At 46.1% G+C, this 27,082-nt stretch overlaps 1 protein-coding gene across 1 annotated transcript in view; it reads right to left on the bottom strand.

Annotated features, from left to right (window-relative positions):
• Positions 1–27,082, bottom strand: part of SHANK3 (SH3 and multiple ankyrin repeat domains 3) — a 353,875-nt gene that overhangs the window by 101,109 nt on the left and 225,684 nt on the right. Inside the window, exon 13 of the mRNA XM_035569314.2 lies at positions 20,526–20,601. Within this exon, the coding sequence (XP_035425207.2) occupies positions 20,526–20,601 (76 nt within the window). The remainder of the gene's footprint in view (positions 1–20,525; positions 20,602–27,082) is intronic.

The following is a 27,082-nucleotide window of genomic DNA, read 5'->3' as shown; positions in this document are numbered from 1 at the left end:
TTGAATTGGAAATCAATGCAGCGCATACATAATATGCTTAGCCCAGCTTTCCTTGCTGCTAAGCAAGCTGTTTGTCACAGCATTAAGCTTACAAGTAGTCTTCAAAAAATGAAAAGGCCAATATGACCGTGACATAAGCATGTAATATCGTGATAAGGACTGTATGGGAAAAAGTAATGATCTGCTGAAAAACCAAATGTGGAAAAATAGCTGTCAGGCACAGTTGCTTCTCAAGGAAGCAGAAGAACATATGGATCTGAAATCTTGCATTTCTTTGACTGTCTACAAAAAAGGAGCATGGATTATCTACCAAGGCAGCAGACCCAACGTTACAGATTGCACCAGCAGCCCTGCAGACACTAAACCATCACCTTGGCATTGGCTAAGGTTCACCTTTTTCTCATTCAAACACTTAAGTCCACTCAACTCATAGCACAGGAGTCGCATGCCAGAGGCTCTTCTTAATTTCAGGGCACGGTGAAGTAAAGAAAAAAAAGACCATATTTCTTAAAGATATAACGCTTTTGACTTCCTGAGTTCTTATACTATAGATTTATTTGTCCACATCAATTTAAATAATGAGAAAAAGTATTTGTAAAGGTAACCCTTATGAAAACCACATAAAAAGAAAAACACCTCCAAGACAGTAACAGGAATGTAAATACTTTGATAATTAATACTTGCACCTTGGGAACAAGTGTACACATATCAAATGTATAGCAACCCTGACAGCTATTCTTGAAAAGACAGAAAATAACATAAATATAGCAGAAACTTAAGGAAAGCAAATAGAAAACAACTTATTTTTTTTTATTTTTTTAAGGTAAATGATCCAATTAATCACAAGCCTGAAAGTTAATTAGCATTCCTAACAAAACAAACATTAAAGGAAAATCACCCTCACAGAACATTCACAAGCAGCAGTAGCATACCAGCAGCCTTGATTGCTTTGAAGCCAGCACTGAACAGTCAGTGTACGGAGGAAGAGGGACTGATTTATAGTTTGATTCTCTTCTGCCCTGCAGCTTGAGTAGTAATTTACGCCCCCCCAAATAATTATAAAACCCACTGTGATTTGTTAGTATGTTATTCCTACTGTGCACATGACTGTTAGTATTCATACATGCAAATATATGCAACTAACACATGTAGCTCTAAAAAATCTTTGGACTAATGCGAGCAGCATTCCTCATCCACGGCAGCTGTAATCTAGTGCCCTGCAGGAGGGTGGGTGGCTGCATCAGCTCTAGCAAGTCCTATGGAACTGCTCAGGCTCAGCGCCATACAAACGACAGCTAGAGATGACCCTGTCCAGCCAGGAAGACTTACCTTCTGTACGCCTTAAAAATACCATGGCGTTTATGGTGTACCATAAACCATAATACCACGTCCTTTACAGGCAGGGCAGAAGGGACTGCTGGGCAACGTAAAGGTTTTTTTGCCTCCATAGTATCAGTTATGAATCTGAAAGTGATGATTATACTATTGCTAATTATAATTAACATTCAGGCCTGCTACTAACATTTTTAACTCATTATTTATAGACAGAAACATCTGACAAGTGCAGTTCTGGAAACAGACAGGTGGAGACTAAGTTTTCAGACTGCTTATTTTGCTTCCTCAAACCACGCTTTTGTTGCACCAGTACCACGCATTGAGCCTCCTGCTGCTCTCTGCCATTACCTCTATGCATGGTTTGCATTCTGCAGTATTTCTGTGCCTTGATGGGCTGTTGTGCATGCTGCTGCTCACAGCAGTTTTGAAAAATGCCTCTAATAGGCAGTTTGTTGGTATATCTTGCTCGCGTGCTTAGAGCTAAACTGATTAGTATACAACCAAGACATTCTTCTTTAGACTGCTAAGTACTGCAGGGTACTGTTGCACACTTTTTTATTTCTTCTGCCTTCCTCTGTAACATGAAGTCCACAATTCGGGGTCATTTCAGCAGTTCAATTTTCATGCAAAATTAGGAAAGCAGCGGCACCTTATTTCCCAAGTCAGCTGCCTCCAGGATCTTAGGTTCAATCTTCTCTTGCCATAAGATCTATGAAAACCCACTAGAGAAAGCATGATATTTAATTTCATGAAGATGAAAACAGCTCTTCCAGAATACCAATGGGACCCATTATTAAATAACATCTCTGACTGAAACATCCAGTTTCCCATTTGGTGATTGAATTTTCCCTTACCCTACTGAAGCCCTATTTGGCCTTTACATGAAGTGCCAGAACCGGCTATAATCATTTCTCTGGAATGAATCTTCTCTTCCTCAGCATCTCTTAAAGAAGATGGGCCAAGAAGCTACTTTCAAATCCCCATAGCTGATGTCAGCATATTAAATGTTGTACTAACTGGATTCAGTTCAAATCACAAAACAAAGACCTGTTGCTGCTGTCGTTTGAACTCGAAGGATACCTACGCCCTGAGCCAGTTACAGACTCGGGCAGGAGTCCCCTGCCTGCCCCAGTCTCCACCACCAGCACCAGGGCAGTCCAGGACCAAGGAGGCTGTGGCAGGCCCGGGGCTGGGACGCAGCTGTGCCCAGCTCTGGCCTGCCCAGCAGCTGCTGGCTCTGCTCTGCCGGCAGGTGCCGAGCCTGTGCAACCCGGCCTGGCCCCCCCAGCCAGGGCAAGTCTCTCCGGGCCTCACAGGTGGCTCGGCAGGGAGCGACACGCAGTGTGGTGTGGGGCTGGGGGTGGCCACCTTTGGGCTGGGGACCGAGGGCTCTGCTCTTGGTACCCCTGTGCTCAGGAGACGACGGTGGAGCTCTGGCCATGGCCGCTCAGCACACACAGCGGCAGCAACTTCACACTCAGTGCCCTGGCGTGGCTGCCCCCAGGCACACCTGGCCTGTGCAAGCTACACCAAAACAGCAACCCATGGTGCAGAGGACTGTGACTGGCTCCTGGCAGGGCCGCTACGGACTTCTGACACCCGACGCATCCTGGTCCCGCACCCCGGGGCCCAGCCCCAGGCCTTGCAGCGAGGACACACTTCCCTCTCACTGATCCCGGCCTCAGGGATGGCGACTTCCATCAGACTGCCACCATGGAGGACAGCTTCCTGGATAGAAGGCACAGATTTTCACCACGCAGATCCTGCTCTGACGCTCAGCACGGATGGATTATCTCACAAAGGGGACTCCACCATGTTCTTCAGCTGTTTAACAATAAATTACTCGCACTGTCAAGTGTTACTGCCCATGAGGCTGCGCTGGGCCGGCAGACCCCAGCCCGTGTTTGCTGGGTGCAGAAGCCATTCATTATCAGCTGCTCCCTGGCCCCGTGTCACAACCAGGCTGAGCTTGCACAGCAAGCCAGCAGCAAAGCAGAGAGCACAGCATTTTAGTTCTGACTGGATGATTTGCATCACTTTTTTAGTTCTTCTTCTTACAATGCATGTTTTCTAACAGATATATCAAAATCTGAATTATCCTTCTCTGTAAATTCAGCACTAGTCACGAGTTCCTTTGGTGGAAGAGTTAGTCAGCTGAACTCCAGGAATGCAATCGAAAAGAAAACAACACCATAAACCAAGACCACAGGCTGCACTTAGATCAGGACACTACTGGCATAAAGAAAATTTTGGCAAACGTTTGCCAAAAGACCATTTAAAACAAACAAGCAAAGAGACCTGTACTAGAAATAGCTCCAACTTAACTGAGTGCAAGGGATGCTGCAGATCCTGATTTGGCTGTTAAGTCAAAATGACTCCTGCTGAAATAATTTAATCTCACAAAGCTCTCTTATGAGGTGAATCTGCATGGGTTATGTGGTACAAACGATATTTTGTTCACTTCCAATCTGTAGCGTATGCCAGCTGCAAAAAGAGATGGCCTTCAAGTTAGATGTGGTGGGTGATGAAATGTGAACTGAAACATAGGAAAGATAGAAATGTCCAGTAAGTACTGTGGTGTTGAATTTGGAACAAAGGTGGCCACTGGAATGATATAGGTGGAATGGAAAATTTGTCACCTCTACGGAGCGCATTTAACTACCTGTTAAAGTGAAGCATTTTCACATCCAGAGCCGGAATTCTTTACACTGAAGAGCGTTAGGAAAATCAGCTAAGGAGCTATCTCAGTAACAAATGTCAGTATTTAAGAAATTCTGGAAACTTGGGAAATTCCAGAGCCTGGAAGGAGTGCCAGGGATGACACAAGAACTATAAACTATCAGCCTGACACCAATCCTAAGTAAATTAACAAAATGCTTTATCTGGAAGATGGAATAAGAAATGCTTTTGGTGGTGTTACCAAGAGGTAGATCATGCCAGCATCTTGTCAAGATTCCAGTATAATTGATGACAGTAACAATAGGAGACCACTTACTGTGGCTTGATACCACCACATGAATTAACTCTGTACAGTGCAACTTTCTAGTAGGCTGCATTAATATATTAGAAATTCACTCACCAACAGGTCAAAAAAATACAGTCATAAGCATGCAGACACTAGCAGGGACAACTGCCTCCAATTAGTCCCACGAGGACCAGTCCTAATCCATAGTGCAGTCAGTGATCTATACCAGAGCTGTACAACTTCTGCACCTTTACAGCTGAGTTATACTCTTCTGCAGAGTCACACGTGTAGCAGAAGTCCTAGGGCTGACCAAAGATACTGAGAGACATCTCACAAAATTTTAGACTGGACAGACTCTTATAATAAGCCATACCCAGTTTGTGAATAACGTTGTAAAATCCTGATTTAGAAACACAAGACCTATGTGTTTGAAGAGGAAACAGAGAATGCTGCCTTAGCAGAGAACTGATTATCAGAATGATTTGGATTATGCCATTAAACAATCAGGACAAGAAAGGTTTGAGATACAGGTAAATACAAGTGTCAAAAGTACAGGCTCTATTTCAGGATAAACAACATTCTTGAAAAGCAACAACTAAAAAAAGAGAATACTGCTGCAGCATTAACGCTCACTGCAATCAAGTGAAGAAAGGCAATCTCTGGACTTATAAAAATTATACAATAGAAACAGAATTAGTATTTTCCTCTGAAAACATGTGTAAGACTTCACTGGAATAGTCCTGCCAGTGTCTTCAATAATGATGTGGAAACATTTGAGACCACAAGGCAATGAAAAAACAAGATCAGGAGTTGGAAAAAAAGTCTTACAATATGAAATTCATCTTGATTTACTCCTATCAAAGAGGTCAAGAGGCATGTAGATTACTATACCGAACATAATGAAAGAGAAATATTTTCAGTATTTTAGAATTTTCAAGCAATGCAGGGCAAAAAGACCAGATTTCAAGGTATGACTCAGAGGCCTTGAAATTCAGCCTTGAAATAAGGTCAATTCCCACTACAGTGGGCAATTAAACATCGAACACCGTGTCAAGAAAGTGGTGGACTCTTGCTTGAGGCTCTTCATTGACAACTCAGAGATTACATTTTCACTTAGCTTTTCCAAATTATGTATGGGAGAGGACTAGGTTGTTTGGAAGCTGATTCCTTCTGATCTTTACATCTGTAATGACTGCACACCCCCAGCTTCTCTTTCTACTCCCCTCCTTTCTGGATGCTGCTTCAGGGAAAGCTGAAACAAAAACTAGTTGAAACAGGATAAACGACAATGGATGGGACAAAGCAGCTCTCTGAGGTTGTACAAGGATGCCTGAATGCTCTGAGTCAAACAATTACTGTATTTAAGAGGGGAAGAAATAATCTACCAAATTAGACTGTTAAAAAAATCCAGGAGTTTTCACTTCCTTTGCATCATATGATGCTAGTCATATGCCAAAAACCTGTATCTGCTAAATTCCCTAACAGTAGGAGGGTGTTTGAGGCAAACAACAGTTTTGTCTTGTGAATATGCTAATGTTCTAGTCTACCAAAAGTCTTTGTAATCAAACACAGTACCTAGGTAAAATTTAATGGGCTGTTATACACAGGAAGTCAAATTAAATGTAATTGCCCCTTCTCACTCATATTTTATCAAAACAGAAAACATTTTGGGGTAATTTTTGTCTATTTAATTGAACTACTGTGAGTTGATGAAGTGCTAGAGGAAAGAACATTTGACACTATTTTTTAGAAATTTCATTTGTTTATAATGATCTGATTATCTTCTCTCTGGAAGAACAAGAGCCATCAGCCTCTAACCAAAAGAAAAATCCACCAAAATTCACTAAGAAGATATTGTTAAGAATCTGCACTGTCTTTCATAATCCTACTTCCTAGGTAATGATGTAGCTCAGAGATATATGGCCATCTTCTGTAATACCTGTTTTTAATTGCTTTCTGGAAATACGTAGAAATAACTTACAACTGATCATGTTGAAGAAAGACTTTTGTTTCCCTTTCCTCATGACACTTAAAAGAATAGCTACCGTAGCTGGCAGCGACATGTGCAATCTGAAGCCCTATCTCTCAGGAGTGGAATACTTGATGAAGATCTGGAGACATGTAGCACAGCAATGATAATAAAAAATCAGAGAAACCCCAGTCTACGAGTGATTTTGAGAAGGCTTGCCCCAGTGCAGAATCAATTATACCAAAACACTCGTAACAGATGTTTGCCTAACGTGTTCTTTATTTACCAAACGAGAGACCTTTAAATAACTATCTAGACAATCTTTTCTAATGCTATGCTACCCTTATGATTAGTTTTCTCCTACTGGCTAGCTTAATTTTGTTTGCTGTGGTTACTGCTGATGACTTCTTGTCCTATTCAAAAAGGTACTGTGCAGAGTTTATTCCCACCTCTGCAGTTAAAATTATGTATTTGAAGACTGTTACCATGCACTCTCACTCAGCACAGCACCCCAGTTTATACTTTACCAGTGCTAAGCTAAGCTAAGGAGAATATTTATTTCAAATGTTTGCTGGACTTCTGTTTGAATATCCCAGTATCTTTGGGTTTTTACATTTTGATATTGCTCACTGATGCTCAGTTTAGGATTGCTGTAACTTCCAAATCTGCTCTGCAGAACTGCTACATAACCAACTGTTCTCCATTCTACATTTGCACAGTTGATTACTTTTCCGCAAGTGTAGTAATTTGCATTTCTCCTTACTGAATTGCATCTAAGCATTTTCAAAGAAGCGTTTCTATTGCCATGATTATTCTGAATTCCTATCCTGCCTACAAGTTTGCAGTATTTGCAGTGACTCACTGAGGGCATTTACGATGTCTTCTGTTCCTCATCAAGCAAGTATTCTTGTCCAGAAAAGGGGGAGGACGATGCTTGTCCCAGTGCTTAAACATTCTGGGAAGCAAAAGTCAACAGAGGTTCTGTGGGTTTCTCTTCTGCTCCTTCAGGTGTCCGAGTCAATAAACAATAGCAATGATGCTAAAGACATTCACAGTTACTCAGGCACAACACAGGGGAAGGTACCACAGCAGCAACAAATCTTGGTACAAAACAGAGAAGACGTACTGATTGTAAAGGATGAGTCATGTTGTCTTAGGGAATGTATCTGACATCAGATAAATTTTGCTCAGGAATACCTTATTTTTCATCAACAACCAGGTAGTTAAATGAAGAGCTTTTTGTTGCCAGCACCTGGAGCAGGATGCATCTTGCCTAAGTTATGACACTGGTGGTGGCTGTGGTTTAAACCCTATGGACAGCTAGACACCACACAGCCACTCTCGCTCACCTCCCCCACCCCCTGCAAGAGAACCAGTGGCACAAAAGTTGGAAAACTCATGGGTCGAGATAAAGACAGCTTAATAAGTAAGAAAACAAAAAGAAAAGAAAAAAGAAAATAGAAAGAAAAAGAAAAAAGCAAAGCAAAGAAAAAAACAGCAATGCAAAATGCAACCGCTCACCACCTGCTGACTGATGCCCAGGCAGTCCAACCGAGCACCGGCAGCCCCCCGCCAGCTCCCCCGGTTTATTGTTCAGTGTGACGCCACATGGTATGGAATACCCCTTTGGCCAGGTGGGGTCAGCTGTCCTGGGTCTGTCCCCTCCCAGCTTCTTGTGCACCCCCAGCCTCCTCGTTAGCAGGGCAGTATGAGAAGACAAAAAGTCCTTGACTTACTGTATGCAGTGCTCTGCAACAACTGAAACATCTGTGTGTTATCACCACTATTTTCATTAGACATCCCCAAACACTGTACAATATGAGATACTATGAAGAAAGTTAACTCCTCCAACCAGCACAATGGTGTACACGTCTACATGTGTGCTAGTACCCCTGGGGTTCCTTTTGATTCATCTTACTTCTTTTAAATGTTTTAGATGGAAATTAAGTGCACCCTGCAAGTTCCCTTTTGCTACTTCATACTATAAAGGGAACATTGATGATAAGGTCAGGCAGACAGGTACCGACTGTCTGAAGGTACACAAGATGAATTTCTCCTCTCTAGTCAGATGACAAAAGTCTCTCCTCTCCCCTGTTCAGCAGATGGCAGAAAACCATTAAACAAAGCGCAGTGTTACAGAAAACATTTACGCTTTGGTCAAAGACACCGAATAGTTGATAAGAAAACAAAGTTTTCAAAGACCAAACAAAGAACTGCACCATGGAAGAAAAATAACTGAGCTTAATAGCTGTAAAATGTTCAAAGAGCCAAGTCCTTCATTTCTGAAGGTGGCTGAGAAGAAATGAAAAGGCTCCAGCATGTTCTAACTTATTTTCTTCTTCCACCTAGCATGAAGGAACAAGAACAAACCTTTTTTGGAATCTGTGATTATTTTTTTAATTAGTCTTGAGTGTTAAAACACACACCATGTTAAAGTACAGAGAGAGACTGATTCCTTTCACCTAATGGCCTTTTGTAAACCAGAATACAAGGACATGGGTACTGCAGGAGACTAGGAGTTGGTTCATCAACACCACTGTCCTTTAATGAATAATGGTCAGCAACAAACAATAAAGGGAAGACCTTAAGAAACAACATAAGTGATCAGCTCAAGGAATACCCTCCCTGCTTCTGAAAGCTAGTAACCAAATTCCTCCTCTCGAGCCCCTGACCAGGTCACAATGTTTCTTGGTCACAAACTTACTCTCCACTAGTTTTGTATGCACTTTTTGAATGCATTTGTATTTTTGGCCTCCACAACATGCAGAAGGAATAAATTCTACAATATAAGCACCTGCAGTGTGACAAAGTACTTTGTTTTATTTTAATCTTGCTGCTTGATAATTCCACTGAGTGCCACCTCATTCCTTTGTACTAAGAAATAACTATTGTTCCAAATTCACCTTCTTCTTGCCTACTCATAACTCTACAAAACTCTGTCAAATCTTTCTCAGGTACCTCTTTCCCAAGCTGAAGAGTTCCAGGCTATTTAATCCTTCCTCAAATTAAAAATGCTCCATGCTTTGGGCCACCCTTTTGCTTGCCTTTCAACTTTTTCTAATTCCTCTGATTCACACGGGTAAACTACAACTGCAAGTGTTTTTCAAGAGATTGTCAAACTATGGACTTACATGGAAGTATAACAGGATTTTAGTAGACTTTCTATTTCTTTCCTATTTCCTAACATCCTATCTGTGTCATCAGTTGCTGCCTAGATAATGCGTCTACCCAGTGATGAGAACTACCCACATGGACTTCAAAGCTGCTCAGAGTAAAATGGTGTTAAAGGAATCCATCACCAAGCAGGTATACACTTCAAAGACTTTCAACCCAAAGACTCATCTGGGGCGCAACAACCCCAAGCAGAGCTACAGGCTGGGAGATGAGTGGTTGGAAAGCTGCCTGGTAGAGAAGGACCTGGGAATACTGGTTGACAGTCGGCTGAATATGAGCCAGCAGTGTGCTCAGGTGGCCAAGAAGGCCAACAGCATCCTGGCCTGTATAAGAAGCAGTGTGGCCAGCAGGTCTAGGGAGGTGATTGTCCCCCTGTACTCAGCTCTGGTGAGGCCGCACCTCGAGTGCTGTGTTCAGTTTTGGGCCCCTCGCTACAAGAAGGACATGGAGGTGCTCGAGAGAGTCCAGAGAAGGGCAACGAAGCTGGTGTGGGGTCTGGAGAACAAGTCTTAGCAGGAGTGGCTGAGGGAGCTGGGATTGTTCAGCCTCAAGAAGAGGAGGCTCAGGGGCGACCTTATCGCTCTCTATAGGTACCTTAAAGGAGGCTGTAGAGAGGTGAGGGTTGGTCTATTCTCCCACGTGCCTGGTGACAGGACGAGGGGGAATGGGCTAAAGTTGCGCCAGGGGAGGTTTAGGTTGGATATTAGGAAAAACTTCTTTACCGAAAGGGTTGTTGGGCATTGGAATGGGCTGCCCAGGGAAGTGGTTGAGTCCCCATCCCTGGAGGTCTTTAAAAGACGTTTAGATGTTGAGCTTAGTGATATGGTTTGGGGAGGTCTTGTTAGTGTTAGGACAGAGGTTGGACTCAGTGATCTTGGAGGTCTCTTCCAACCTAGACGATTCTGTGATTCTGTGACTACAGGAGCAAGAAGGACTTTAGTCTCAGACAGACCAACCAGTCATTGCCTTGTTCAAGTTCTGGTTGTGTTCCTTGTATTGCCTAACCAAAACATCCTGCAAATACTCCGTGGAAAACAGGACTCCTCTGACCAAGCCTCATGACAAATGCTGAGGGTGGTGCATGTTTCCCTTCCCTCTACCCCGCCATAAACCCTTCTTTCCAGCATTTCACCTACCGCAGTATTCACTGTAGCAACAACAGGCATGGCATCGTTTGCTTAACTACAAAAAGAAAGGAAAAGCCCAAGGAACCCCTCTTAACTCTTGTGCAGCTGTGCAGCTGGAGGGTTATTTTGCAGACAAGTTGTTCGTATGTTTTCCCCCAACCTAGTTTCCAAACTGCTAACTAGCTTTCCTGATTTCCTTTTCTTTCTTTCTTTCTGTTTTTTTTTTTTTTTTTTTTCTAAGAGAAAGCAAATGATTATGGTTTAGTAGACAGGTCTCCTTTCCAATGCTCCTTTAATTATTAAAAAGTATCTCTGAAAACTGTAGTTGTTCACAGCTTGGGTACCTTTCCTACCAGCTCACATTGGTTGGCTGTACTCTGCTTTAACCAATTCATTGCAGCACTATCTGGTCCTGTTTCTTGTAAAAAACTGGCCACAAAACCTCACATTACCCACCAATTCTAAAATTCTAAATTCTTAATTTCAGCAAAAGCTGAGCAGTCTAGTACATGACTCCAAGCAGAAGGACTGCTTGGGGGAAAGCAAGAGGTTTGAGGGAGTTCACTCTACCATTTCATTGAAACTTTCTGTAAAAGAGGTAAGTGGTCCCACAAGTCACTGTTCCCCAAAAGATTTTCAAAGACTATTTTGAAGGCATGCTAATTTGACAAGTGGATTATACAGGAGCCTTTTCAATAAGAGATTTAATTTTCTCCCTCTACACTTCTGTTGCTATAGAAATGAACGTTGCACTAGCCCAGTGCAGATTACTTTTTTCCAACTAGATGTGCTCACCGCTATAAAACCCTATTTCCTGTAATATACCAAAAGCAGGCACCCTTCCAGACCAGCTAAAGTGAACTGGTCAGCAGCTGAAGTTGCACAATAAATTTGTCAAAAATGCATTCCCCCTTGTAGTTGCTAAGCATAAGCTCCTTTTGCGGGGATATTTTTGATGACCCGCTCTGTAAAGCCATTGCCTAGGCCTCTTTCAGGCTCCTTGTTGAGCCCTGCCTGTAACACAGCTTCTCTCAGAGAATGCTTGCTAATTAGCCTGAACTAATCAGAACAACAAAGCTGATGCAATTTCCAGTTCCCTGCCTGCTGCTTGCCTCCTAGATGAGAACTTTTAGGAGCATCAGGAAGGACTCCGCCTGCATAACGCTCAGCACACTTCAGGAATGATCTCATATGAACAGCACACCAGGGACTGATGGGAGAGAAGCAACCAGCAAATAAACTGCAGCACAGAAAGGAATAAAAAGAGTTGCCTCAGAGCCCCACATGGCCACGAAACAACTCGAGGAAATTCAGAGTGAGTATTTTACTTGGTCTGATCTGGAAGAACGGAAAGCAGCTTGCTGCCTGCACATCGCTACCACTGGCACCGCACTGGCTCCCCAGAGGCACAACAGCCTCGGGAAGCGGCCACACAGAGGTGGTGCATGGAGATGGCCAATTCTGGTGACGGACGCAAGCAGAAACGCTAGTATCAGTGGAGGAGGAGTAAAAGCTACAACCGTCACTGCCAAGGGGGATGGTTCCTGAATAGGACCTAGAGAAAAGAAAGAAACAAAAGCCACCAAAGTGACTCTGCACCAGGAAAGAGCTGCTGCTATTCTCTTACATGTTGGTGAAAGGAGAAATAGCAAGTTATTGGTGCAGTCCCAAAGATTTCTAGGTTATTTTACCAATCACTTACAGTACTGATTTGCTCACTCAATCCACCAGAATATTTGGGGGCTACAGCATATAGCGTACAAGGAGACGCTGAGAAAGCTGGGCTTGTTCAGCCTAGAGGAGAGCTGGCAAAGGGGGCACCTCGCTGCCACCGCAGCTGCCTCACAGAGGCTGCAGAGAGGAGAGCGAGGCTCTTGGAGGCACACAGGGATGGACACGAGGCTTCGTGCACAGATCAGAACAGTGAGAGAGCACAAATGTTCTCGTGCCAGAAACAGACCCAGATCACAGGCCCAGGGAGGCTGCGGGGCCACCAGCCCTGGAGACATGCAAAGCAACCTGATCGAAGCTGGCCCTGCTCTGAGCAGCACATTGTTCTAGAGATATCCAGACACCCCTTCCAACATAAATGATTCTGTAACTCCGCACATTGACATGTTTGGCCAGTCACAGCATTTTGAGGCACAAAAATCTCTCTTAGTGACTCCTTCATGTTTTTCCTCTTTTAAGGGAAACCCATCCAGATGGCTTGTGAATACTGACCGCTGTAATCACTCTCCCTGGTCAGGTAATCCCCATGATTGAATAAAAAAATAATCCTAAATTGTCTGTTGCTCCCGATTCTTTTGCTTCCCAGCTGTGCCATGTAGAATGTGGGCTCTTAATTTTACAGAGTTAATTTCAAATCACTTTAATCTCTTTCCTTAACACAGTTCATCAGGGAACTCAATTCCCCTTGCAACTGCCTCTTTCTGATAAACACAAGCTCAAACTTTGCTGCCTGTTTGCCCTATTCCTATTTCAGACCAGATTATTTTTGCTAAGCTCTGTCTCACACTCTTCATCCCCAGAGGTCTGGGGAAGGCTCTTGTTGCCCCCTGGGACCTTGAGTGCACCCCAACTGTGGAGCAGCCTCCTGCCTTCTTCCTTCTGTAGCTGCTGTTATGCTTCAGAATGGTTATCAAGTGAGAGGAGGGGAGCCTGCCCCAGAACAATCTCTCACCCTGTTCCAAAGCAGACCTCCTATCTATCATTTGTGCTAGTGAGGTTTAAAACTGAAATACTGCTTCCCTAGTGGTTGATTCCACGAAAGGAAAGACTTTTTTTCAGTATATAGCCTACTATCTTCTCATGTTCTCAAATATATCCCTCCATGTATTTGTAGCTTTCTTTTCACCTTATTAAGCAAAAAAGAGTAAATTACATACCACTCCCAAATCTGCTATTCACCACGTGAATGCTGTTCCCTCCTCCATTTCACAGGATATCCATTCAAACCTTCAGCCATTTCAAAGGCTTCTTCTGAAAACTAAAGTCACTTGTGTGTAATTTTCTCAAGTACTTTTAAGTTGTTCCTCAAACATTGTCATTATGTTAATCTTCTCCCACGTCTGAGACCTCCAGTGAAGTCAGAGTTGACGGAATAAGCACTTGCCTGCAAATCATGTTAATGTCTGCTGCACAGATCTTACAGCATCTTAGTTACTTCTTGATCTCTGCTCTAAAGGGATCTATTGGTTCAAGTGTTTAATTGTGGTGATTTCACACCGATGGGCAGCTAAGTTACAATGTACCGCTCTCTCACTCCCTCTCCTCAAAGGAACAGGGGGAGAAAATACTATTTAAAAGGGCTCATGAGCTGAGATAAGGACAGGGAGACACTCACCAATTACCGCCACAGGCAAAACAGACTCAGCATAAGGAGATTAATACAATTTATTGCCTCTGATAGCAGACCAGACCAGGGAGAAATAAAAGCAAACTAAAAACACCTTCCCCCCATCCACGCTCTTCTATCTCCTTGTCCTGAGTGGCACAGGGGAATGGAGCTGTGAAGAACAGGAAAAAAAATATCCATTTATCCTATTTATTAAGGCAATCCTAAAACCAGCATGTGAATCCCCATACCACACATGCCATTCTGCCTCCTCTCGAGTCCAAACTCCATTTCGATCCCAAAATGCCGCTGAGATGTGCCCCGTGCAGCTGAAGGCTCTGCTCCCCGTGCTCGGTGCCATGCAGCAACCGCAGCGGCCAGCGCCGCCTGTGTGCCTCAGCACCAGCCACACGGTGGACTCCAGGGAAGAGAGCTGATGTGGCTCCACGGAAACGGAAAGGTGCTGCTTCTGTCCCGGGGTGTCTTTTGCTGTCAGGGTGGCTGAATGGTGTTTCTCACATCACCTGCATCCAGGCCTTCAGACAGGGGTCGTGGGTGCTGCACAGGCATCAGCAAAGCCAACACGCAGCCTCAGGGAAGGCAGCAACTGCAGTTACCTGTCTTACCCTGAGCCGGTTTTCCCTAACTGAATGGCGAGGCTATGGTTTGTTTCTGCTTTCAGTGAATGACAAGCTTATACACTTTAACAAACTTCTTTCTGATTTCCTATCAGCATGCTGCAAGTATTTTGACACAACAGGAACAGCAGACGCATGCACCCCACCGCTCAGCACCACCTCTGTCTCACCGTCTCTACCAAAGGCAATCCTGTCCCTTTCTCCATTTCAGGAGAGAGAGTGAAAGCACTCAAGTTACATGTCACTAGGCAAATTGATGGAATAACGATCCATTAAAGGCTATTAAATACAAGGACATTGCCTCTGGCACAGGAAGACTCTGAACAGTAAACTGCTGCAGGCGGGAATAATATTTTGGGGAGCTACTGAAATGTGCTTATTCTGTACTCATTGCTGCATCAAGCACTGCCACTGGCCACGGGGCAACACACGATACTGGCCTAAAGGATCTTTGTCATGCTCCAGAGGGGCCATCTTCATGCTTTTATGTCGCATGACTATGCACTATATTATGGGACAACAGCTAAAATCATCCAATCTGTTTCAGTTTAAACAACCAAAATCTGTCAAAACCCCAAGTTTCCAAATCCAGGCTTAGCATTGTAACTGTGATCCCAGCACACCCCAGTCACACTCTGGCAAAGCAGTCCAGCACATCAGTACTTTGCACGCACTGACTGCCTGGGAGTGCCAAGACCAATGGGACTATGGGGACAAGTCCAGAGAGGCTTTATATCCCCTGACACGTAGCCCCGGAGAACTTTAAGATGAAAAGATGCATTATCTTGTCTAAGGCGTGCAGTTAAAGACATACACACACACAATTACCTGACTCATTCCCCTCCTCCCCAGTTGATTCTGGAGTAACAGGACCACTATGGGCACAACTGCCACCATGAGAAAAACTGCCCCCATTTTTTCCTCTTTCATGAGGGTCCCTGGATGCCAAGTTATAAGACAGATGGGACAGCTTCTTATTCCCTTGTGCAAGACCATTCCAGTCAGCTGCCCTTCCCAGTACCCCCCCTCCATTGCACTACCTCATCATACAAAAATTTCTGTGGATTTCCCTCAGGTGAGAGGGAAAACAGGAACAGGCCAGAGCCAGAAGAGATCGCTCTGCTGCAAGCTACAGCCCACAGACTACAAGGTGAGCACCTTTCTCTAAGTACAGCTTTTGGTTTACTTCACGTAGGAAACTGCTGGCTCCTGTTTAGCTCAGCGTCCACCAGGACGCCCAGGGCCTTTTCTGCAGAGCTGCTGGGTGGCCCCAGCATATCCTGGTCTCTGGGGTTGTTTATCTCTGGATGCAGGACTTTGCATTTCCCTTGGCTGAACTGCATTAGGTTCTTGTCAGCCCATCTCTCCGCCCGTCCAGGTCCCTCTGGATGGCAGCATGACCCTCTGGTATACCAGCCACTCCTTCCAGTTCGGCATCATCTGCAAACGTGCTGAGGGTACACTCTGCCCCATCATCCAGTGTATCTATGAAGATGTTGAACAGTACTGACCCCAGTATCAACCTCTGGGGTTCTACACTAGTGACTGGCCTCCAACTGGACTTTGTACCACTGATCACAACCCTCCGGACTCAGTCATTCAGGCAGTTTTCAATCCACCTTGCTATCTAGTTATGGAAATACACTTTGACAGTGCATCTTTGAGGATGTTATGGAAGAAAGTATCAAAAGCCTTGCTCAAGTCAAGATAAACAACATCCACTGCTCTCCCCACATCCAACAAGATAGTCACCTCATTGCAGAAAGTTATCAGCTTGGTAAAGTAGGATTTCCCCTTCACAATTCCAGGCTGGCTACTCTCACTCACCTCTGTTACCACGAGGATGATCAGAGGGCTGGAGCACCTCTGCTATGAGGACAGCACAGAGCTCCTCACACACCTTCCTCCTCACCCTTGCTGAAGACAGGGCTGACATTTGCTTTCTTCCAGTCGTCAGGAATCTCTCCCCATCAACACAACCTTTCAAAGATAATCGAGAGTGGCCTTGCAATGCCATCAGCCAGACCCCTCAGCACTCCCGGGTGCATCTCATCAGGCTCCATGGGCTCACGGATGCCCAGTTTGTTTAAACATTCCCTAACCTGATCCTCCTCCACTGCGGGCAAGCCTATCTTGGCACGGACTCTCCTTCTGCTTTCAGGGGCCCCAGGTTCCTGAAGGACTTGCCACTGAGGACTGAGGCAAAGAAGGAAGCACCTCAGCCTCACTCAGCTCATTCAAACTCTTCTTGCTGCATAAACATTCACCTTCCTTAGGAAGCAGGGAGAGAAAGCATGAGGTTGGGGGCAGGCAGGGAGAGGAGCAGATGGGTGCCAAGGAGCTCTGAACTTACAGCAATCCATGCCAGGCACACCAAAAGGACAGCACTCAAACCCAGCAGCGTGGATTCAGCTGGACTTCGGAAGGGCCTGGCTTGAAATCGGGGTGTCATCTCTCAGCAGTCTATCTGGCCACGTCACTCAAAAAGCCTGCCTCATTTTCTTGTTCAAAATCATGCCTTTCTCTTTTAGTGCCGTACTCAGAAGTCCTTGTGAGCCCAACTTCTCTGTGACAACCACCGGTCCCTGCAGGGGCCCCGGACTGATTGAGCAGTGCCACAGCATTCAAGAAAAAGCTGCAACTGCTGAAGGATGGCCTTACCAGTGAAGGCTAAGGCACTGAGTACCTTAGTCTTCTCCTTGTCCTTTGCCATTAAGGTCCTTGCCTCATTCAGCAGGGGACCAATGTTTTCCCCAGTATTCCCTGATTTGGCTTGCAGAATCCTGTCCTGTTTGCCTTCTCATCTCTTGCCAAATTCAATTCCAAGTGGGCTTCGGCTCTCCTAACCCCGTCCCAACATTCTCAGACACTGTGTCTGTATACCCCCCACGTTACTTCTCCCTGCTTCTGCCCCTTGGTCACGTCCTTCTTCTGTCTGAGTTTAGTGAGGATCTCCTTGTTCATCCACACAGGCCTCCTGTTGACCCATCTGTTTTCCTATTTGTCCCAATGGACCATTCCTGAGCTTGGAGGAGGTGATCCTGGAGCTTCAGCCAGCTCTCCTGGACCTCTCCTCTCCCCAGGATGGCATCCCATGGAATTCTTTCACACAGATCTCTGAAGAGGATAAAGTCTGCTCTTGAGACAATCAGGTCAGATGCCCAGGCTTCCTCTATTATCAGAGTGAAGAGTTCAAAGCCAAGGAACAGGACTACTGTCGGCCAGATGCCTGACCACAAAGCCATTTCAGCAGCCACACAGGACATCAAGAAGGCAGCCATGCCTTGAAATCTGCTCTCTGGGGAACCTCACTTTGGGCTTCAGAGAAAAGCCTGCTTCACACCCAGCTCACAACAGTCATCAAGGGTGAGGCCAGGAATCCTCCTGACTTCCTAGCAGCAGCTAACCATCGGAATATGATGAGGAAATTACAATAGAGTAACCATAGAGCAGTGCTTCCGCACTACATGCTCCTAACCTCTGCTGCTGCATGACTAACTGAATTCCTGAGTCAGAGTCGATCTTTTCGTATTCAGAAGCCTGCAATGGATTTTTCTTTCTCTGATCTGTCCCGCTGCTTTCTGAACCTGTGTCAATTTTTAGCACTCTGAATGTCACTTAGCAAGGAGTTGCACGGTTTAATTGTATGTTACATGAAGAACCTCCTCCTTTTGTTCACTTTTAGCATTCCATGTACTTATTTCATTCAGTACCTCATGTTCTTGCACTGAAAAGACGGAGATCAACTACCTCTGGTTCACCTTTTCCATATCACTTATTTATGGACTTTCACCAAGACCCTTCTCCTTCACCAACATCTTCTAACCACGAGTGTTTCAGTCTATTCAGTCTCACCCTTATGGAAGACGCTTCACAATTTTGAGCCCCTGTTTGTTTTCCCTGCCACCTTTTTGACAACTATGTTTTACACCTGAAAGATGAAAACTGGATGCTGGTTTCAAGATACTTGCATAGTACACAGTTATACAGACACTAATATTCATGTTTTCCATTTTGTTCTGTTTTCCTTTCTTAACAATTCCAAAAACTAAATTTCCTTTTCCAGGTTTGGACTGGAGTTGAAGTAATCCCCCAATCTTATTCCTGAGCAGGAGAAGTCAGTCCAACACCTCCACTGAACACAAAATACTACTACTACTTTTTTGCTTATATGTATTACCTTTTATTTTCTGTATTGGAGTTTAGCTGCTCAGTACCCAGTGTCACAATATTCAGTACTGTGTGATTGTTCTGCAGCTAAACTCCATTTTTTTTTCTACAACCCTGACAATCTTAGAAGTGTTGACTAATTTTGTTAGCTCATCATGCATAAATGATGTGGAAAGGAACCAAGCAGGTTCTACAGCACGGACTTGAGAGCAGGTTCCCCTGGAAATCCAGGGGTGAGCCTTCTCCAATTGCCCTCCTGTACAATAGCTTTAATTGTATTTTCTGACCTACTCTTGTTTGCTTTCTGTGAATGCCTCAGTATTAAAGAAGATGTTTTCACTGTGATATCACAGTGATGTCAGATCTTTTATTCCTAAGCAATTACAAAGACATGAAGAACCTTTAACAGGGAAGAGTACCTTGCAGTGTTTCTTTGGATGTGTGCTGTCTTTCATGTTGCAAAATAAATTTATTCTATTATCCCACTGTTTATTGACCCAGCTTGATGCAATCTCAACCATCTGCCCTCGTCTTCCTTACGAATTTTGAATAATCTGCAAATTTTGACCTATTTCCTGCCCTTTTCAAGACCTAGTGCAACCAGTGACCCCAGCACAGATTCTCTGAGTTCTGTGTAGCATTTGGCTATGATGGAAATTGAATGTTTTTCCCACTCCGTTCTTATTCTTCGCTGTTTTCTGAGTCATAGCAGCATTTCTTCTTTTGTCCCATGATCAGTTAAGAATATAAACAGCTCTGAAGAAGCATGTCACAGGATTTTTGAAAATCCAAACAAGTTACACCCATAACTTTGAGTAAAAAAGTGTTGAGAGCCATGGAGACAGATTTAGGATAAGTAGCTCAGAACAAAGAATACATTCACTGCTTTGCTGGTAAACTCAAAGACTTCAGGATAACTTAATTTTGTATAATGAATTGTCACAATTTGCTCCTTTCACGTCATTCATGCTTATTTCATAAGCAATAATGCCCATCCAATTACTTTAATGACCAACAGTTTGAAATAGCAATGAAGCCTGAGTGCAAGTAGGGAGTGCATTCCACAGAGTAACCCTACATCTACCCCTCAAGCACATCACACACAAACCCTGTGTCAAAAGCACACTCTTGAATCCAAAAAGTAGAGCCACTCCTACAGCTCAGTCTCCTATGAACATGTCCACCAGCCACACATGCTCAAGACCACATACAAAAGAGCAGCATCACCCCTGCTTTCATGGTAATTCCAAGCTTACTTCAGTATCAAGCCTGACCATTTTCCCGAATGTCAGTCTCCCTGCCAAAGTGAGTACACTCGATTGGACTAGATGATCTTTCAAAGTCCCTTCCAATCCCTAACATTCTGTGATTGCCACATACTGGAACGCCCCGGGAGAACATCTCTGTAGTCCAGCGAGCACATTCAGTACTGCCAACAGGCTCAAGTGACTGCAGTCTGCATGCCATCACCTGCACAACACCATCCTCTTCCCCTTCATAAGAGAGCCATAATCCCAGATCTGCATCCAAACCATTTCCTTCAATTCCTGGAGCACACCCCAAAACCTCCAGAACACTTATTTCTAAACTAAAACACAAGCCAAACTGCCCTGTTCAGTTTCAACATTTTATGCAAGCAAGCCTCATCTAGGACTTACAGTTTAGACTACAAATGAATTGACTGAAACAACCAGAAAGTTTCCTTCCCATAAAATTAACATGACACATGCTGCACAGTCAGAAAAACGAGATGCTCTTTCCATGGAAATGAATCTCCTTATAATCACAAAGCAAAGATGCTGATGCTTACCTGTGAGAGGTGAAATTGTCGTAAGAGCCCACAGTATAATGTCGGAAGAGACGCTTTGTCCTGTCTTCTCTGGTTTCTACAAGAGAAAAGACACATCACAAAGCTAAGAGCTAAAAGAACACTTATCATTACCTCTGTTTTCTCTACATGTATACAGAGTGAACCTTGCTTTCATGCAAACATTAATTAATAAACACGCAATAACCTGTGTGCAGACGTGTCAATGTGATCAGTCCCATGCATACTCGGGTACAGTCCCATATGCACACAAACAGCATCAGTGAATGTAAGATCTCTTCACTAGGGCTTCTGAACCCAGAGATTTTAATATACCACGCTGAAGCATCAAATCTCGACAAACTCCAAAGTAGAGCCAAAGAGGAGAACCAGCCCCAGTAAGGCAAAGACATACTCCATGTCCCAAGGGAGCTGCCAGATTTTGTCCCTTTGCTTTGTTTGGCCACTTGAATTTTACGCATGTCAAGCAACGTGGATGCAATTGCCACAGAAAAATTGGTAACAACTCCAGTTAGCCTTCATCTCATCAGGTGGTCACTGAGATCTCCGAGTTACAAGGAAGGAAAGCCGGGAACCCAGAGAGGCTTCTGTTACCACTCGTGTGAACCAGCAGCACTGCCCCAGCAGCTCTTCGGCCGAAGTCAGCGCGTTGGGCTGTTCAGGCCACACATGGACCAAATATCCCCTTTTGGGTGTAACAATTCCAGAGTCTACTTGCTTGCCTCAGAACGGTGGAAAAAGCCAGAGAAGCTGCCAGCCTGACCTGACGCTTCAGGGCAAATACAGGAGCCCACAAGTAGGCACCCAGAGAACTCCAAAGCTGACAAGAGAAGAGATGCTTGGGCCTCCAGGCTGCTGGATGCTGAGGAAAGGCAGCTTGAGTCATGGCTAGTGGACACGAATGCCACTGCAGCCATTGTAATGTGGCTAGCAGCCACTGGCTGAAAGGTGACAGGGAGAATTTAAGTTAAGTATTTCATTTAACAGTGTAAGAATTTAAGCTGGACATTTCCAGTTACCGTTTTCCTAACCCAGAAGAAATTTGCATCACACTACCAAAAATGAAGTTATTTGCACGACCCAGAATTAATATGCAAGACTCAAGCTGCAGGGAGCAATTGAGACCTTGCACTAACCAGACTGAGAACATCACATTGAACCAACTCATACACGGCTACACTAGGGTGGTGGCAGGACACCAAACCATCAGGTCACTCCATTTGCCTTTGTCACTACATTCTTTTGAAGCACTTGGTGCTGTTCACTGCATTAGCGGCTACATCAGATAGGCTGCTGATCTGATGTAGACAGGGAATGTCTTTTAGCAGACTGAGTAGGACAGTCAAAAGGGGAATGAAGGGGAAAGGAGAAGAGATGAAGAGTAAAACATTGATGAGACTCACCTTTTCTCTTCAACAGGGACACAAGCTGTTTGCACCCAAAGCAGAAACAACACAAAATAAATGTTTGCTTTCACCTGCTTTGGAATTGTCATTTTGGAATGACAAAAGCCAGCAAGAAGGGGCTACAAAAGTAGAGGGGCAGGAGTTTTTACTGCCATTGCAATGCTGACAACCTAAGGAAGCTTGTTTTAAACTCGGGACAGGATGCACTTTCAGACCTTTTACCCTGGCCTTGCGATCAGAAGGAACCATCACTGCTGTCCTAAGCTGGTAAGTGGAATTGCTGCTACAGTGGTCATAACGCCAACTGCCCGCTGTGGGGACAGGTGACAGTCCCCGATGCATCAGCAGCTGCTGTGCCACAGCCAGCACGCTTCTCTGCACCCTTGCAGCTCCCCAGCAGGCGCGGGCTGTCCTCCGCTACTGGAGGCTGCGTCTGGAGATTGGCTTTGCATCTCCTCTCCCAAAGAGGCTTGTGCAGTGGGGTGCGAGGCATGTACTTTGACAAAGATGTCCTGCTCGGGGGGAACCTCGCCCTCAGCATGCGCTTCCATTGCATGCACAAAGCACACTTATTACTGCCAAGGTTAAACCAACAACTACCTTCACCAAAGTGTAGATATGGATTTGCCAAACATAGCCTTGTATTTTTTTTTTTTTAGATTTTTTCTTTCTCATGTCCTCTTTTTGTTTTATTTTTTTAGATTTTTCTTTGTCATCTCAGAAGAGCTGAAGAGCAGCCTTATCACGTCCCTGCTGAGTAACGCCCCGTGCCATGGTTCCGGCTTTCCTTTCCACCACATCAGACATCTCCAGGCATGCCTCAGTGGCCTCCGAAGCGGGGTGTGCACGACAAGCCAGCGTGGCGTGGCAATAACGTGTTTTTTGCAGCATTGCAAAAAACTTTCTCAGAAGTGTTTTCTCTGGCTTCGTCTCCCACGTTTCCAGCTCCTATTTTTGCACAAGCTTCGCAGCGTACATGACGGAGCAGTAGGGACGCGTACCGCACCGTACCGTTCTGTACCGCACCGTACCATTTTGTACTGTCCCGTACTGTACCGCGTGATATTTTTTAGCGATATGGTTTAGCGGAGGACTTGTGTTAGGTCAGAGGTTGCACTAGGTGATCGCGGAGGTCTCTTCCAGCCCAGATGCCTCTGTGATGCTGTGGCACCGCACCGCGCCGTGCGGGGGGGCCGCGGCTCGGGGCTGCCGCCGGCAGGGGCCGCCCGCGCTCCACGGCGGCGCCGGGGCCCCCCCAGCCCGGTCCGCGGGCGGCCCCGCGGCGTTACCTGGCCGGCGGGGGGGCGCCCCGCGAGTCCTCCGGGCTGGCGACCTTCCGCCCAGCCCCGTCGCCGCGGTCCCGGGAGCAGCCGTCCCGAAGAGGCGGGGAGCAGCCGCAGCGGGCCGGCCGGCTGCGCCGCGCGGCGGGACCGTAAGGGCTGGGGGGCGCAGAACGCAGCGCAGCTACCGGGCGGCTGGGAGGGAGACGAGCCCGCTCCTGCGGTTGGAAATCATCCGAGGCAGCTTCGCACCTTGCTCGTAATCCTCCTCAGCGGCGGCGGACTGCCAGCTCCTAACTCCAGACGGGGACACCCGACCTCCACCCCCGCAGTAAAAGCACGGGCAGCCGCGGAAGGAAGGCGGCACCAGGAGCCCCGGCCAGGGCCGACGTGCTGCCAGGGAAGCACCGCACCGCACCCCGGCCTCCCTGCTGCTGCGGGAGCGCTCAGCCCCCAGCAGCAGGGAGCAGCCCCAGCTCCACCTGCACGCCAGCAGCACCGCGGGGATCCCGCAACGCTTCCCACGGAGGGAGCGAGGTAGCGCTGCGGGGACCTAAGATCCACCGAAAGCACCAGGATGACACCGAAGGCCAACGTGCCTGTGAAGGAGCTGGTACCCACAGTAACAAGTTGACATAGATGTAATAAAAATGGGAAGTGGGTAGTGAAGCGGGACAGGTGGGCAGGCCCTTGTGGAGGTACTGGAACAGCGCAAGCTGAGCAGACCACGACAGCTGAGGTGAGCACATCTACCTCTGCCTCGTGGTACGCAGAGGGTCTCAGCGCAGACACAGCCACAGTCCCCTTTGGTCCCCGTGAGGGACAAACACGTTGCTGCTGCAGTGCAACGAGCCCTGCTCCAGACAGGTTTCCCCTCGCCTCCGGCCTCTCATCTCTGCTCCCAGGGGCCCTCAGAAAGCCCCACTCCCCGTGTCCCCACGCACCTTCGCTTCAGTTCTTTCTCCTTCCCTTTTCTCTACCATACTGTGCCTCCTCTTCCTTCATCTCCTGCCTCCCATCCACGCATGCACAGACACGTGTACCTCATCTGCAAACATCCCTATCGATCTCATTCCAGATAGAAGAATGGTGATTTCGTGAAGGGAGCTGGATTTATGGGCTGTCCGCAGCCCAAAGGCTCGTTCTCTTCATGACTTCTAAATATAACTGCTGTGGAGTGTGTGTTTAATGGAGCCGTCAAGGAGGCATCAGGGGCTGAGGCTGATGGATGGAGAGGAGCGAATGCTTTGGAGATAGGTGTGGAAAGGGAGGCTCTATATTTAGGGGACAGGGAGCAAGAGGAGGTAGAGCTGCTGGCGCCCAGGGTGGCTCTGCAGGAGGAGCTGTGCATGCAGGGCTGTGGGGGCTCCTTGCGATGCACACAGCGGCACGAGCAGGGAACCAGGAGCAGGGAACAGAAAATGCTGAAAAGCGACAGCCTGGAAAGCAGGAGCAGGTAGATGGATGCAGACTGCACTCAGGCTGTGCTGCAGAGCGCCCGTAGAGTGCATTTGTAAAGGTAACATTTTTTTTTCTATGTAAGCCTGTCCAATACAGAAAATGAAAATATAAGAATGCCAGTATCCCATGACAGGCCAAGAGAAGTCTGGACGTGCCAAAGAGACGGTCACAGGAGAGAAGCAGCGCTCATGCAGACTGACTGGATAGAGGGCCCTGCTGGGCAGGAAGCCTGAGTGCCATTCCCACGCAGCCCCAGTACCTGGGCTATCCCCGTCCTCTCAGCTCAGACAGATTTATTTTTTCTAGTCGAAACCCAGATTTTGCTTTCTGAATGTGTGAAAAATACCTTTTTATTTCTACAGAATGATAGAACTATACTTCTAAATATTACATTTAATCTTATTAAATGCAAGGTTTATGTCTCTCTAGTTACTGGCAGCAATTTCTCTTTCATCACTATTTTTGATCAACTGTTCCTGTACCACAACAGGCACCGTAGCAGCAGAAATTCTCCCAGGTTAACAGGCTAACGTTGGTAACAGAAACGCACCATGGCAGTCAAACAAAGGACTGCTCCTCGCAGCCAGAACCCCCCCACCCCCCAGTGGCTGCAGGCTGAGAACACTTTGGGCCAGCACAGCAGATTCCTGCACTGGGTGAAGCATAAGGAGCCAGATTTTGGAAAATGATCTCTTAAATGATTTAATGCAGCAGCTGGGACAATACGGTTATCACCCAAGAGTTACATCAAACCACCTGAGAAGTCAAGGTCATAGCAAACCATACAGCAGCCAAGCAGATAAGGAACTGAGGAAGGGAAATAACAGTTCAACCCTGTGCTAGTCGAGGAGGATTTCAAATGGATACAACCTTCCAAACTGAAATTTCACACTAAAATGAGTAATATGCAAGTCAGAGGAGATAGGGTCTCAGGAATGGAGAAGGCTGGGGCCTGTACTTGTGCCTTCTCCAGTACGTGGACACTTCTCATGCCATCACACCCACAAAGGCAGCTCACAGACGCCCCGTCTGTTTCAGCAGTCCCTTGTGGGAGTCCTGATTCATTGCTTTTTGAACTGCCTCACCGCTCTGGAAGATACCATACGCAGACAATGCTCTTGGTCAACAGAAATGTTGGGCAGCCTCCTCCTCCTGAAGCAAGCTGGACCATAAGCCTTGGCAGACACATGGGAGAGCCGTGCCACCCCACAGGCAAAGCCAGCGCCGGGACAGCGCAAAACCCCAGCGAACCCAGGCAGGGCTCAGCGGGGCGAGCTGCGGTGCCAGGGCGAGCCCGATGGGCAGCTCCCAGGCAGGAGGAAGCGCAGTGCTGCAGCCCCTGCTCTGTGCAGCTCCGCAGGCACGCAGCACTGGCAGACAGAGCCTGCTGCCCATTGTGGATTTCACCCACGCATCCCAAACAGTGCTCTCGAGCACCTGACTCGGAGTAGGTTGATGAGCAGATGCCACCACAATTAAAGACTCTTCCAGGCTCTGTGCCAGTCAGCCAATCTGGCTGGGGCTGCCTCCGAGCACAGTGCTGAAAAGAAAGGGAATTATTTCACAAGAAGAAATGCTGAACTACGCTGAAAGGGGGAAGGGCACGCGGAGGCGAGAGTGGATCCTGGTGGCCCTCCACACAGAAGACAAGGAGCTGGAGCAGGTAGGACACTGGAATGCATCGCCTCTGCCACCAGCTGCGGTGACCACTGGCAAGTGCTCCTTCTGTAGCAGCAGGTCCAATGCAGACAGGGGGCCTGCACGCCAGCATCAGTAAGCCTTACTTCAAATGCAAGCAAGCATGGAAACCCTTGAAGTATGACTCTTCTTCCCTTTCTCACAGCACTGCCAGGAGAATCAACTAATTCATACCCCTGCTGCACCTGGATCTGTTGACTGAAAACAGAAAAGCCCAAGAATATATTTGCTTAGAGATTTGTGGCATTACTGTATTTTATGCAGAACGGTTAACTAATTCATGTTTTCCCCATGACTGATTTTTATTCTCTGAAGTTCAAATACAACTTTTCTCTGAAAGTAAATAATTCTAGAAGCCTTGCTGTATAACCCTTAGTTTCACACAATAATTTATGTTCAAGGTGTAATCATTTGGTGCACCTTTGGCCTGTGTTACACAAATGCACAGAGGAGATAATTGTATTAGCCCCCTTCTTGCCTTTCATTTATGAGTTATACTTGCAATACAATCATGTTTGTTAGAGTTTTTAGCTCATCTATTACTGAAAAAATGCAAATAAATGGAAAGTCATCTCTCAAATAACTGTGAGTTAGAGAGCAGCATCTGTGCATTACCTTTCACAAGGACTTAACTGCCCAGGTTGCCAGTTTAAGAGGAACAGGGGGATCAGTTAACGAAGCTGTAATGCTGAAA

The sequence above is a fragment of the Cygnus atratus genome, chromosome 1, assembly GCF_013377495.2.
Source record: "Cygnus atratus isolate AKBS03 ecotype Queensland, Australia chromosome 1, CAtr_DNAZoo_HiC_assembly, whole genome shotgun sequence".
In the NCBI taxonomy this organism is placed as follows: Eukaryota; Metazoa; Chordata; class Aves; order Anseriformes; family Anatidae; genus Cygnus; species Cygnus atratus.
This window is presented reverse-complemented; position numbering and strand designations above follow the sequence as displayed.